The 15814-nt window shown below is 43.0% G+C and overlaps 1 protein-coding gene across 3 annotated transcripts in view; it reads left to right on the top strand.

The window, feature by feature from the left end:
- Window positions 1-15814, top strand: part of EVL (Enah/Vasp-like) — a 157367-nt gene that overhangs the window by 87620 nt on the left and 53933 nt on the right. For all 3 annotated transcript variants that reach the window (XM_055716737.1, XM_055716738.1, XM_005438854.4), the window contains exon 3: window positions 377-554. In XM_055716737.1, coding sequence (XP_055572712.1) covers window positions 377-554 — 178 coding nt within the window. The remainder of the gene's footprint in view (window positions 1-376; window positions 555-15814) is intronic.

Genomic DNA, 15814 nt, shown 5'->3' with positions numbered 1-15814 from the left:
CCTGGCTCTTTTTCTGACAGTTGTGCACGATCATCCCCCAAAAGATGGCAACAGCTGCTGGCACTGGCTCCTGACATCTGTCTGCAGTATCTGCACAGCTGTATCCTGAGGAGGTGCTGTAGAAAACATGAGCAGGTAACAGGTTTTGCAAAACTAGCTTGCAAGTCCCTGAGGCGGAGTTGAACTGTTGTAAATCCCACCCCCAGCTGTGCGTCTTCTGTCACTGAAACACACACTGCCTTACCATACAGCCCTGTAGGAGCTGCTGTATGAATTGCCTCTACCAATTTAATTAACCTTTACCAAAGGGTTGGGTTTTTTTCCCCACTGAAAACAAAACTATTTTTAATCTTTGCCCCTCTCTTTCAAATCACAGGTAGTGATTAATTACTCAATTGTGAAAGGACTGAAGTACAATCAAGCAACACCCACCTTTCATCAATGGCGCGATGCACGGCAGGTCTATGGCTTGAATTTTGCAAGCAAAGAAGAGGCTACCACGTTCTCCAATGCAATGCTGTTTGCTCTGAATATCATGAACTCACAAGATGGAGGTAAATTAGCAGCCACTACGCTCTTATTAATCTGTGACAATGCCTGTTATCAATCACGTAGTGCAGTTTTATTGGATAGTATGCCATTATAAACCTTGTTATAATAAAAAAAGTTGGTCTTTGGTAGACAGCTTTTAGATGAGCATTTGCTGTGGTATGCATCGTACATGTTTTCATGTTTTATTCACCTTCCTTCTAATTTTTCACAGTGCCTTAACTCATGATAGAAAATCAATAGTTATTTGAGAATGTCTCGGCAGGCAGGTGGCCCCACTGATTTATGTGGATCTGTGTTTGCGTTGTGTTACATGTAAGGTGGCAGAATATAACTTTAAATAAACAGAAGCTAGAGTAAAATTAGCAACACTTTATAAGGTAGAACTTGGAGTTGGTATTTCCAGTGTGTTAGGTTTCAGCTACAGCCGTTGGCTTGTGGGCCAGCTTTCAAAAAGAGGAGTGTGTGGCATCCTGGTTATTCCATAAGGTGAAATGCAAAGCCTTGTACTCTGGACATTGACTAATGTTGTTTTTCAGTTCTGTATTGACTGCAGTTGAAGTCTGTGGTGAAGTTCACTGTTCTGTGAAATTTTCATTGCAGTAGCTTGACGAGGGCCCAAAATAAAGTCCTGGTTTGTCAATGGAACCAGTTTCTGGTTTGTGGTCTCTGGATGAAGTCCTACCCTCAGTTAAATGCATATTACCTCTCTGCAGCTCCTGGCTGGGAACAGAAAGCAATCCTTGTGTGGTGTCCTTTTTTCCTACAAAATACACACCACAGCCCTGTTTTCCATTTGAAAGCACAGTGAGTCAAGGTTTACATCACTTGCTGCTGTCCAGGTTTCCCTGCAGTGTTCACTCACGATGGACAACAGCTGTCTAGAGAGAGGTTGTCTCCTGACAACCTTCAATACATAAATATGTTTAACTAAAAGGTGTATTTATAATATGAAAGTTCATATTTTTTCTTTTACTATTTTTATTCATCCTATTAAGCTGACAAATGCAAAGTTTGTATTTTTTCTTTTGCTAGTTCTGTTCATCCTATTAAGCTGACAAATGCAGAAGTCATCAAAAATCAAGAAATGTCTTTAAATTCTGAGATATATTTAGAAGTATTGAGGACTGAATTCTGCCTTCTTCAGCTTGAGCTTTTTCAGCTCTAGCTGTCCTACAGCAGGAGACTTTAGGAGGAACTCTGGCGTGCTCTCACCAGTCCTAAACTCATGCAAGCCTGAAGAGTACAGAGCTCTTTGGCTGCTTTTATATGCTCAACCCTGTTAGACCACCAGACAAGACTCCAAAATTTGGATACTTGTATATGGTCTTGATGTAGTGACTGGTTTAATATCTATGATGAGTCTGCCTTTCTTCTGAAAGCCCTTAATATTGGGGGCTTTTTTTTCCCATCTGTATCTTCATGTCAAAGGGAGTGGGGGTTTTGTAAGATTTTGAGGTGGTTCCAGGGAGGTGCCTTGTGGAAACATGAGTCTCAAAATGAGAATTTTTTGCTCTTAGGCTAAAATGAAAGAGACTATCTTAAAGTGGATACTTAAATTATGTTAGCTACACCTAGCAAAGAACAACAAATATTTTTAAGAAAGTTATTTCTGAATACTTGACAAGCCTATTAGATTTCTGAGAAGTTCATGAATATACAGCAAATAATGATTTGCATTTTGGGGGGTATTCTTTTATTCATTTACTTAGCACACCAAAGTGTGTTAGATGCTTTACAGACATAAGATCCAGCCCATGATGAAGAGCTTGCATTTAAAGTTTGTAGTTGTCACATAGACAGACATGAATTGGGTCACAGATGAAAAAAATTCTTTCTTACTTCTCTAGTAAAAAAAATTTCCTGGTAAACATTCAGTCTTCAACAACCCCTTTTCTCTCATATAGGGAAAAATATGAGAGATATATACATAAAGTCCTTAAAGTTTCAAAGATTGCCAATTGTCCCATTCTTTACAGATGAGCTTGTCAAAACCTGAGATTTGGTTTAAAGGGAATTTCAGCTTATGTGTTTTTTTAAAAAAAAATCTGATGCTATGATTCTGTAAAACAAATTCCCAAAATATTCATTTCTATAGTTTTTTTTAATTACAAAATTTATTTCTATAAATACTTCTCCTTAAAATTGTATTAGCTACAAATTGATAATAGATTATATTGAGGACTTTTATAAGTTTCCCAGTTATTGCAATGATCTCAGCATGTGAGTTGACAGCAAAAGTACATAATGGATATAAGGTGTAAAATGTTTTTTCAGATCTGCTTTTCTAGGCTTATATAGCACATAAGCTTTTGCAGGCATTAATTAATGTAAATAGGAATTCACACAAACGTATCTGTTTATCTTTTCAGGCATATCCACTGCCTGCATACTCCATCCATTCTGCTGCCTACATGCTACATTAGGGTTTGCTTTTTCATATGGAAAAATCATTAGGGAAAAAAATGTATTTATTATATCTACGCATCCATGTATTAAAACTTGCTCACGTGCTTAGGCAGATGGATGACAGCTTTAAGGAGTGCATTTGTACGCACAGAACTGCTCACACACTAATAAAATCCTCAACCAAAACCAGAGAGTGAAACAGAGGTTCCCTTTGGCACGTTCATAGTACAGACTACCCTATCTGCTGGCGTTACTGTTTGGGATACGCTACTCTCACTACTTGAGATGTGCTGGTTTTAATGTTTACTTGTTTCATATATTCCCTGCTGAGACATGATTGTATTTAGGTACTGCTAATCTTCCCGGAGTTGGATACAGATTCTGGCTTCCATGACTGCTTCTCCCTTTGTTCTACCGCCCACTTGCATAGACTAAAATTAATCGTGGTAAACTACAGCAGGAAATCTGAGACTGCATCGTATCTTCAGCAGGCGTGGAATCAGGGTGCTGTAACATTTGGGAAAATAACTACTCTTAGTCTCAAAGCAATGGTGTGGGTTTCTGAATGGTGAATTAAGTTGAATTAGTTTAAAAGAATTATAGCAGTCCGTGTTTTGGGGAGTTGGAAATAATTTTTAGGCAGTGTTGACTTTCAACTGAATGAGTCACTTCAAATGAATATAAAACTATGAACTAGGATTGACAATTACTGTACTATCCCACTTCTTCATGAGAGACACTACGATACCCAAGATCATTCACCACAGGCACTGACGTCTCTGTGCTGATAACATGGGGCATTAGTGAAAACTAAACCGAGTGTTTTCATTAAATGCCTATGGTTAAATGGGCTGAATCAGATCCTACATCCAGCATGTCAAGATCATCCTTGTGGAGGGATTCTTCCCAGGATTCTGACATCCTGAGGTTTGGGAAAGTTGGGAGAAAAGCCAAGCCATATTGTAAATTTGCTGTCTAGTCTTATTTCTGCAGTGGATGAACTCACGCTCAAGCACAGGGAGTGCTGGCCACCTTACGCATGGCCCAATTCTCAGTGCTGTGACGGGAGCTTCTCCCACTGTGTGTCCTCAGGGTGGGGTAAAGCAAGCCTTGTGGTGTCAGAGCTGAACACAGCTCAGTCTTGTGTGTTGTAAGGATGCTAATGATTGTGTTAGGAGTAATCTGAAATTATATAAAAAAAGACAAAAAAAGAAAATAATAATACAGATGGGTACCTTCCTTCCTTTAGAGGTTGACAGTTGCCTCACTGAATCACAACTGTTTACCTGCCAGCTTGTTTACATGCCTAATTACTTTGATTTCCTTATACATCTCTTTAATCTGTTCTCCTTTACAATAAAAAATGAAGAGTTGGTTCTGAGCCAGCCTGTGAAATGAGAGCAAATGATAACATTGACTTGCTCATTACCAATCTCTTGCTTACAGTTCTTTAATGGTGTCATTTACTAAGAACATTAGTATGACAGATGACTTCCCATTAAATCATTTTTCTTCATGGGTGTCCACTTTGTGAAGCCAGACCTTTTACTGGCATAAGTTACCTGATGCAAGGAGTGTCACCACCTTAGCTTGTCACCTCTAGCCAGATTTCACTGGGAACAGAGCATCACCCCTTCTTGCCCAGGGATACTGCAACAAAAAGCATTTTGCATGGATCCTGCTCACAGGCTGTTTGATGTTTGTTAAAGGCAAGGTTCAAGGTTCATGTTCTTCAGAGCTTACATCCTTTTAGATTTAACAAATTCAATGACTGGTGGCAGCACAGCATGGTTATTGAAGCAGGACATAAGGTAAGGATATCAGTAAGCTAAAATGGGCAAGTCCTTTCCTGGTATAATTTTGTAGGAAAGCTAGTGGTGCCCAAGGAGGTAACTCTTTCTGCAGGGCTTAACAGAGCCTGTACACTCAGTGCTTCTCCCAGCGAGCAGTTATACTTCCCTGAGAAAGTGAATGAGACTATTTTCTTGCTCCCCAAATTGTTAGGGACAAGCAAAGTAATGGCTTCATTTCTTTCCTTCCTTATTTGCTCAATTCACTCATTTGAGTGAATGTTCTTATTTGCTCAAGAACACTGTTCTTGCTTGCCTGCTTGTCGCTGATGGCACCTGCATGCTTCCGTGCTGCAGAAGGAGGCAGTGGCTTGGCTTTGTGGCTTGGCGTGACCAGCTCTGAGGGTGTCTTGGGCTTCCATGGCTTAAAGACTTGGTACCTCTTGGAGAAGAACTGAGAGTCTGATCTGTGCAGCCTGCTGGTGACAGCTGCCTACGGTGCAGTGAATCTAGCATATTACAGGCTTTTGCTTTCGTTTTGATGTCTTTGCCCTGGGGACTTGGACAGTTATTGTTGACTTAAAATGCAAGAAAATCATATCTCCTAAGCCTAGACACCATGTGCTGGAAGGCCTTATGCAGAGGGCTTGTTGCAGTCAGTCATAGTTACAGAGGTCAGCTGCCTTACCTGACTAAAAAGGACGAAGTTGGAGGAAAGCATGAAATAACCGGGGAGAGGTTTGAACAAAATGAATAGTGATTATTATTTTTTTTTCTTGTAAGAAAGCCTTACAGACCACACGATACAGGTATATGGATATATGGCAGAGTTCAGCCCTGTGCCTTCTGACACGGAGCTTCACAGACCCAGCTTTAACTGTGCAGGGACATTTTGCCAGTCAGAAGGATTGCTCCTTGCTCCTCTGCTGATTAGCACATCTGCTAACTTTTCTTTTCCTCCATGGTTTCTCCAGCCCCCTTTCCCATAAGTTGGATTTGATGAAGTTCTTCAGAGTTTGAGATCTTTTTCCATTCCTTCAGTCATTCTGCTCTTATCCTCATCCAGAAGTGACTGTGTTTTCATATTGCTGGGAGGAAGTTCCTTGGAAAGCACTTTGAGCCCTCCAAAATAAGGGGAGAAATAGAAGGGTAAAGCATTGATTTATTAAACAGCAGATAAACTGGTAGTATATAGCATACATTCTCTCTCCTAGTTAGATACCCTAAGTATTTGCAAGGTTTCTGTCAATGTGTGTGAAGGTCATGATGCACGGGATTTCAGATGAAAGGCTACACAGGTGGTTTTTTTTAATAGCATTCTGTAATGTTATATTCAGTTCATTTTTTCATTAGAATTTTTCCAACTAGTCTTGCATCTCTTGGTATTTCAGTGGCACTAAAGCATAACTGCTGGGAAAGTCAGTCAGCTGTATTCATCATCTACAATGCAGTGACTGTTTTATTTGGTAATATTGCCCCAAGACTTCCCAGCACCACAGAGGACATACTGCATCTTCATTACAGTACTGCATAATACATAAAATAACTCATCAATAATGGAGTGGACCCGCCACAGAACACAATGCCCACTTGCAGCCAGCTGGTTCCAAAACCGTGCTGGTGTAAAGAGATCTGTCCCCCATGCGAGGCGCTTCACATACTGCACTGTGGCCTTGTTTCCCACACTATCAGGTATGTTGGTGCAGATTATAAACCCCTAAGATGGTATATTCTATGCACATTGTGCTTTTTATTGTGCTAATAACATTTAAAAATTCATGTAACCTCGTGTTATGTGGGCTTTGCAGGATGGTAAACATGCCGTTCTGCTGCAGGTCTTTTAACCAAATCATCCCAGAAGTTGTTCCTATTTATAATGTAGGCATAGAGAACCTGTGAATAACAAAAGCTTAAACTTACTAGTGTAAATATGATCCATGTGGTCAGACACCTAGCGCTAGCCAAAACAGCAACCCACAGGCAATGGTTAATTGGGCGTGCGTTAAAATTACTAGAAGCTTTTGCTTCTTTAAAAAGCAAAGCTTTCCCAGGGAAATAAATCTTTCCCAAGTGACATTTTCCAGAAGCACCACGGAAAGGTTTAAAGAAAGACATTTCACAGTATTTCCAGCCTCATGCCTGCCCCAGTTTCAATATGAACTTTAGTTGTTCAGAAATGCTTTGCAGATACGGCAGTTTCTGATTTCACTTGCTGTGCTTTATAAGTCGATGAAGAGAGAGGGAAAATTCAAGTAAGATGATGAGCTTTGTCCTTTTGTCTGCTGCATTGCTTTATCAGTGAAACTGTTCCAGAAAAATCCACTTAACTTGTAAATAATCTTTTAGTATATTGCTTACTATAGGAATAAATTCCTTCCTTTGCAAAGTGGACAGAGATGAGCTGTCACCCAGCAAGCTAGGTGTGAGGCTTTTTTCTTGAGCAACCAGTGAAGGGTACTCCCCAGCCAGTGCCCACCTCATGTTCAGTGGGTCCTGTCTCTGCCTGACCCTGTGAGGGCAGGAGTCCCTTTGTGACTCCAGCTGAAAAACATTAGCTCAGGCTGTAGTAGCACTTGTCTTGTTCCCAAGGCTCTTTCTTACTGTGCTGATGGGGATGACAGTCCTCATACAAGCCCAATTGCCCATGTTTCCAAAACAACCAACACTTCTCCTTCCTGGAATTATGGGCACTTTCCTTGCAAACTTCCCATTACCTGTAAAACTGCTCAAGTGCCCGCTTCTCAGGTTAACCTTGGTTTCCTGAGGTGGATATATAATATTTCAAGGAACTTGAGTACACTTCATAAGTTGAGTTCACATTAAGAGAAACATGTTTAAAACAAGGGCTGGAAGTTGGCCCAGCCAGAAGCAGCAATAAAACTGGTTAACCTTCTGCATTAGCTTGGCTCCAGCTGACTGGAGTACAGGACTGGAGTACAGGAGGTGAATTGCTTAACTTGTGAATGGATAAACTAGGATTACAGGCTCCTTTCAGTGTTAGAACTGTAAATATCATTGCCATTATTCATCTGCCAGGAAATATCAAACTGTTATTTAATTATTCTGCTCTATAGAAGTAGACGTCATTTTTTTCAATTCAGTTTTTCAGTTCCCCAGATGGTAGGGATCCACAGCAGAAAGTTTTCCAGGGCAGTGAAGTGCTCTCCCAGTGTTATGCTAATAAAAACCCATGGCATGTTGCTTGTACGCATCTTAGCCACTTTTCTGCAGGACTATTATATCCCCGCATAGAGCAGCAGCAGTGTTGGAGCTGCTGTCGCATGTCTAGAACAACAAAAGGTTCCTCTGTTCTTTGAAGAGCATAACAAATCTGATGGCTCTTGAGTCTCTCACTGTTGTTTTTTGCTGTGCTGAATTTTTCTGCACTGAATGAAAAAATTCATGAAGGAAACTGTGCGGGGAGAAAATTGTTGAGAGATTTAAGAGACTCACACACGCTGAAAGCAAAGACTTCTGCTAGCAAGATTCCCTAGCACCATTGCCCTCAAACCCTTGTTTTTCTGAAACTGTTGCAAACTGAAAAAGTTCCCAGAGCTCAATGGCAGGAGATGCAATATGGCTTTTTCACTAGACTACAGTAAGTGGCAGAACAATATATTAGCTTTGAAAAAGAAAGTAATAATCAAAATTTAAGAAGTCCAGTAATTTATGTGCAAGCAGCATAGGCCAGATTTTGCCCAGTATTCACTTGGAGACCGTTTATAGTGTGTTTGCTGGCTGAATATAACTCTTCATCTGGTGAGGGCTCCTTTTCGGGGATTAGTCTGGACTATATATATGTACATCATGTCCTGTGTCAAGCCACAGCTGTGAGTGGAGCTCAGCCTCGAGCCACAGAAGCACAAAAGCTACCTTGCCCCAGGAGCTGCTGTGACTCAGAAGCAGCTCTGTGTCACTCTCCCTCCTCTGCATCCTCTCCTCTCCCAAGGGATGCGGCAGGAGGAGCACCAGCCACCAGCCTATCCCAGTGCACTGCTAGCACCCTGCAGGCACAGCTCGTGGGGTGGGGGGCAGTGGGCTCTGCCCCTCTACTCTGCACAGGCAATGAGCAGAGGGGTGGGTTTACACCCCAGTCTGCTTTCTTACCTTCTGCATAAGCCCATAGTCTGTGCTCAAAGTCCACAGTTCTTCATAAATCTGAAGCATATGAAGAGCAAATGGCTTTTTGTAATGAGAACAGTATTTTTCTCTCTACCTTTCCCAATGCCATACCTTGGCGTGTTGAGTCTCGGTGCATTTTGGTTTGCTCACAGTAATAGTCTATGGGCTATGGGCCATTTATTTATTGATTGGGTATCTGATTTCTCTCAGTGAAAGAGAAATTGCTCCTTGGAAGAGATTTGATTTTTCAATATTCTTTCAATTTTGCGTTCATTTTCTGTGATTCTTAAAATGCTTTGCTATTTGGTGTCCTGGGGTAGTCCCTAAAATAACATGACTTCATTTGTGTCAGAACAAGAATTGTTTTTTTAAGGCAGTTTGTCTTCCTTTTCAGACCCTGCATGAGTTAGAGGTGCTCTAATTCCACGCAGAACCATGCTCTGTTTACCTCTGTACACTAACACTGACATCTCACCCCGCTCTTTGGATAGATTCACAGTTTTTAAAGCCAAATACTGGTATAATTCATAATATATAATGTCATAGATTAAGTTGAAAAGAACATTCTGGGAAATTTTTCTCACTAGAAGAAAAGAGGAGAAAGGATATTGAAAATTAATAAACTATTTTGAATACTGTAAGGGCTGCCCTCAGTCTGAAAAGAAAAAAATGACCAGGCAGCATGCCATGATGGTAGTTACACAGATCTAGATTTGCAGAGAGTGATAACTACTGATAGGAATTCCTAATCTGAATCAGCCAAAGCCAATTGATTTTTATGATGCTGTTGTGCTCCTGCAAATGCTATTTGCTTTTGCAAAAGTAAACTGTAGAAACTTGCAAGAGGTTGTATGGAAGTGACATCTCCAGCTTTCTACAGCATTAATAAGTATCCGAATATACATAACACAGGAATATATGTTGTATTCATTTTGAATCACCTTGCAGAAATGGTGCCTTCTGATAATGATGATGACGACGATGTCTAATTCTAGTGTTAGTCTGCTCCCCTCCCACCTCCCCTGCCAATTACATACTATTCATGGGCACCCTATGTGATTGTTGGGTACTAGCTAATTTATATCAGTGATTAACTTGAGATGAGATACACAAATGTGTAAGGATTAAGATAGGTTTGGGTTATTAGTTGACCGAATAGTTGCAAGAAAGTTGGTTCTGTTTTTTTACTTAGTAGACTTTCAGAATTCCCAGCTAAGAGCGAGACCATGTAATAGTTTGTCTCTACACAATGATTCATACGGTCCTCTAGCTGTGATCCCACCCCAAACAAGTAATAACTGCGTGACCACGGTCCTTCTGTTAACAGAAGCAGAAATGTAGGTATCTGTAGTGCTGGGGTTTGTACCTGAGCTGGGTTGTCTGTGGGGTCAAGGAACGGTAACATGCTCCTGGGACAGTCGGTTATGTATTTTAGGTGTCTCCAGCAGGCACTTCTAGGCAAAATTCACCTTATTTTTCCTCTCTTTCTTGTCACTGACCATAAAGGATTGCAGCTAAGAACCCTTCTTTAGTTCATGACAATTTTGCTATTTAACTTTATATTTAATAGATTAATTTTTTCTCATTATGCTATAATTAATTAATAACTACAATAATAATTAAACCTCTAGTTTAATAATGACAAATTAGAGACTTGGAAACTAATGTGCATAAGCTATATTTTTAGTGATGCTTCATGGATTTCCCTGGGACAGTTTGTGAGAACTCACAGGAATACGTGTTGTGCGTGTTCGTATGTGTGTGTTCACACGAACAATGCACATCAGATTATCACTTCTCCAACTGCCCAGGTTCTCCAAGCAGATGGTCTTCGTACATGGAAATTTTTGGATTTTATACCAGAAGTGAACTCGTGTAGAGATTCACACGTGAATAGATACAAGTCAGGAACAAGTTGCTGGGCCAAGGGGATTTTTCACAAGTAATCAAAATAAAATGGATAAGTGTTTTGAATTTGTTTTTTTTAATTCTGCTTTTGTTATGTTCCATGGTTTACTGCATGTACAATGTTCGCTAAAAACATGTTCCTGGTCAAAACACACAGGGTTTGGGACCAGGGAGTGACGTGGGGACGGTCTGTGGTGCGGCTGAGGAGGCAGGGCGCAGCAAGGGGAAAGTCTGCTGCTTAATTCCAGGTGCTGGTGAATCGCCATATGCTGCTGCCAGCAGAGCATGTAGAGCAGCTTCTGCTGCTGGCTGGTAATCCTCGGGGAGCTCACACAAAGTCTGTTAATTGCCTTCTTAGATGAGTCCGTGTGGTCATCCAGCATCTTCTTTTTCACCAAGTCAGGGACCCAAAAGCTCCAGGTTGTGTGGCATTCTACAAGCAGAATCTCAGACCCTTCTGGCGATGACTTGTCATTTTTCCATAATCCCAACGAAGCAATACAGCTGAAAATGGGATTCATTTAACTGAACTTCAGCCATGCAAGTGCTAGGCATCTGGTCTACAGTAACTGTAGTTTCCTTCCCACCCCAGGGCAGGAGGAGAGCTCACCTAGGGGGGGAGAGCATGGAGCAAACCGCAGCGGTGACAAAATGGAGCCATCGCGGGTTGTCCCGTGGCTCAGGACGGCAGCCATCCGCTAGCAGGTGGGTTTAGGTCGCGAAGCACCGGGCCTGAATACTCGGACGTGCCCAGCTAAGGGCAAGGCAGCGTGATTCGGCTCCTGAAGGCGCATTTAAACATCTGCTCCGGTTCTGCTGGTAAAAACGCCAGGCCCTGCCAGGCTGCCACCGTCGGCCAGATATGCCGCGGCCGCTGGCGTTCCCGGGGGCTGTGCCGGGGGCTCTCCCGCTGCCGTTCCCGGGGGCTGTGCCGGGGGCTCTCCCGCTGCCGTTCCCGGGGGCTGTGCTGGGGGCTCTCCCGCTGCCGTTCCCGGGGGCTGTGCCGGCGTTCCCGGGGGCTGTGCCGGGGGCTCTCCCGCTGCCGTTCCCGGGGGCTCTCCCGCTGCCGTTCCCGGGCGCTGTGCCGGCGTTCCCAGGGGCTGTGCCGGGGGCTCTCCCGCTGCCGTTCCCGGGGGTCCCCCGCGGCCCGCTGCCTTGGCGCCCCCTGGCGGTCCCTGCGGCGCACGGGAAGCGGCGCGCACGGTGCCGCCTGTGCCCTGCAGCGCGGGGCTGGTACAGCTCGCGGGCGCGGCGGTGGAAGGGAGAAATGTAAGCCTGCTTCGTTCCCTAAATGTAAGGAAAATAACGGTAGTTATTGGGCTGGGTTTGCTCTGCTTTGATGCAAGCCTGTCCTCTATGCCAAGGGAGAGAATCAAGTGCTTATATGACCCCAGCTTTCCACTCTTGACCAAATCTTGCCCGAGAGATGCATCTTGTGCTCTTCTTCATCTCCCCAGAATCTTACTGAAATGACAGTTTGGGGCCCAAGAAATTCAGGACTGGCCCTTTATCTTTCAGTTCTGGTTGGTGAGATCCCAGAGCTGTGTGGCAGATGATGGCCTTCCAGCCACATTGCTTGTGCTGGCACAAGTATATGCTCAATGCCTGCAGTTCTACCCTGGCTTAGACAGGTGAAGAAGCATCCTCCTCTGTGTGTCTGCAAATCAGTGCTTCATTTCTTCACCTGCCTCTGAAGCAGTGAACCCCCTAAGTGTACCGGCTGCAGGTATCCCTGTGGTTTAACCAGACACTTCTGAATCCTCTGAGAAAGCACCTGTGACTGTCAGACTAGACGGTGTTGGCTAGAAACTAGTCCTTGTACCTGGGCCAGAGAGCCAGTATTTCATGGTGGGTAGGACTGATACCCTCTGAGAGAGACCTCAGTTTACCATGCTGAGTGTACCATAACTGCAGGCCTAGCCTCTTGCCATGCTACTCAGTGCTCTTCTCTCCCGTCTCCAGGGTGTTCCTCCCAAGTCCTTTCTAAGTCATCCTTTCTTAGGTCTGTCTCCCTTCCCCCTTTATGGACACCACAGAAAAACATCAGCATTTCCATAGACAATAATATGTACTATTATCTTTTCTTAGCTTAAGCAATGACAAGCTCCAAAGGCAATTCCCTCTGGTCTGCAGGTAAGCACTGAGCCCCCTGATCCACCACTGCTCCTAACCTGAAGCTCCACTAAGTGAGGGGAATATGAACTGACACAGGTGCCCATGAAGGAGCTATTTCTGTACTAATGGCATCCTATCCCAGCAATATAATTAACCAAATTTTGCACTTTGCAAGAACAGGTACCCAGATTATGAGAAAAGTAAGTTCTCTTTCCTCTGTATAGGAAGACTGAATGTGAGGCCAATGGTTACAGAGGCCTGATATACCAAAACATCCAGGCAACAGATACATAGAGAATTATATTTTAATACATAATCAGTGGAGCTACCACTCTTTTACAATGCGGACATGACTTTATTTTTCTCTAAGACCATGCATAATTCGATGTATAGAGGTCCTTTTTGTTCTGATCTTATGCAAAACTAGAGGACATGAGAAGGATCCAAAAGAATTACAAATTTGATTCTTCTCAGTTTCTAGTGGTGTTCTGCAAATTGGCAGAATGCTGCTGTGGGGAAGCTGAGAGGCAGCTGGCTTAGAGGTGCTTTCCAAAAACATGCCCCCACTATCAACTGCAAGAGTTAAATGGAACACACAGCTGTAAAACTGCATTGCACGTGGAAGCTGTGGGCTTCTAAAGTACGGCGCAGGAGATGATGCAAGAGAGATGATTACAATGTGTTTTGTACAGCAGAAATTTTAGAATCACTTATTTATAGTAGGTGACAATAACCTATGATTTGTCATCTGCAGGTCTTCTCTTAATGTTGTCTAAGCAAATTAGTGTAAATATTGTAAACGGCTTTCTGTAAGGAATGCAATGTGTTATTGTGAATAAAAATATTGTTAGGGATAAATCTGTTGTTTTATTAGCATTTGAACTGACAATATGGGCATTGGCCATGCTGAGAAACTTGCTTTCTAAAGGTTTGACAGCTAGAGGCATACAGTGGAGGAACAGGGAACAGAGTAAGACCAAATACATTCTCACCATCAAAGACCAGCTGACACTCAAAAGAGTGTGAAGGATAGGAATGGGTGAGGTGGGAGGGAGCTAGCCATGTAGACATTAGAGAGTTTGGTTGGTATTTTCAGGACTGTCTGGATCCCCACAGCTAGCTACAGTAAGCTAATGTTTCTAAATCCCTTGTTCCTGGCCAGTGTAGGCGAAGACCTTACTCCAGGTTTGCTCAAACTTTTGTCTTCTGTGGTTGAAGACTTCAGATGGTATGTTCAGACTCTTGATGCTGAGCTAAAACTTACAAGAGGTGGAACGTGGTAGTAAAATGCCAAGAGCTATCATTCTGGGAAGGAGCAGGCTTAAACCCACATGTAGCTGGCTGTGTGGCTTCCCTTGGTGCTGTCAGTGTAGCTGTTGCAACATGGAAATCAACATATTGTGTGGCAGTGTCTTTGCAGCAGGTGATAGGAGTACGTTGGTGTTTCTAATGACGCTACTTGGCTGTTTGGGAGGAAGAGCATTGTTCAGCATTGACTGAGGAGTGTCTTGGCTTATTTCACACCTTTAAAAAGAAACACATGGTCACAAGTCATTGAGATTATCACCTTTTTTGACTGCTTGAACTCACTAAATATTGATTACTTGTTCTTGTGAAGGAATAGTGCATTTCCTGCAGCGTGGCAGAGTGAGGAGCAGGACTGCAGGTACCCACGTGCCAGTCCGGTGCTTTGTGGACAGGAGCAGGAGGACGTTCAGAAGGTTGGATATCATCAGAAATCCATTTGAATGTGGATTCTCCTGAAATTCAGTGGATGTTCAATTCTAGGGCATTTTAGTTTATGGGATATTTGGGTTTTCTTTCTTTGGCATACCATAGGCAACCAGTACCAGCATCCGCAATAGAAATGACTCTGCACATTTGAATCTGGGTGCTTAGGTTCCCCTGCATCATTTACAAATACATACATTTCAGTTTCACTTCTTAAGATGTTTTGTCGGCAAATCTTACAGGATCCTTGCTAAATGCAGAAGAAAACACTGTAACTCAGCAAAACAGCAGGGCTAACTGAACTCAAAAAGAAACGAGCTTTTCAGTGGCCTCTGGAGCCTGCCAAGTCACTGAGTGCTGCCGATGACTAACATGAGTGGCACATCTAATGCAAAGGCTGGCAGGAGTTTGCATGCACTACGCCGCAGGAGGGGCACCCTTGAGTGGGGATGGAGAGGTGGACGGATGCAGGGAGCCAAAGGGCCATGGCAGCATGCGAGCTGCTCCCTGCAGCTCTCTGGGGATGCGTGGCCAAAGTGTGTGGACAGGTTTCAGGATCTGCAGTGGAGGCAGGAGACACTGGGAGAAAGCTTGGTCCCTAAGCAGCAAAACTTCTGACTCTCTGAGATAAATGAGGAATTTACCCCTAGTTTGTGAAAGGGAGAAGGGTTTGAAAAGTGTAACAAAGGTGAGGATCCAAAGGGAAGCATGTGTCATGCTTTCAGTTGATTATTTCATTCCTTATCTCTCTGACCTTTCTGATCACTCTAACTTTAATATTTAGACATTGGGGCTAAAGCTTGAGAATAAACATAGATATATCGCTCTTTGGACGGGCTGGCATTTGATTCCTTTTTTTGCTATCTGCTGTAACATTCCTGTAAGTCCGGAGTAACTGCATTTTTGTTACTGTTATTGCAAAGATTTTCTTACAGACATGATTGCCCCTGGGTGGCTTTTCATTATCTCATCAGCCTGAGAGTGCACCCCCAAACCGCCTTCTTTTTGCTTATCAGAGTTTACTGGCATGTCCAGAAATTGCCCAACTAGGGTAATGCTGTATATATTTCTTGTCTTAGATCACATTATTTCCCAGTTAGATCTTTCAACACTGCTGTATATTTTTAAATAATGTTTTCCCTGCCGCTGCAAATGGTGCAGAATGTTGTAGGCAGATGGCCACTGCATTG

The sequence above is a fragment of the Falco cherrug genome, chromosome 7 (assembly GCF_023634085.1).
Source record: "Falco cherrug isolate bFalChe1 chromosome 7, bFalChe1.pri, whole genome shotgun sequence".
NCBI classification, from domain to species: Eukaryota; Metazoa; Chordata; class Aves; order Falconiformes; family Falconidae; genus Falco; species Falco cherrug.
Note: the sequence above shows the minus strand (reverse complement) of the source record. Positions and strands in the feature narration are given on the sequence as shown.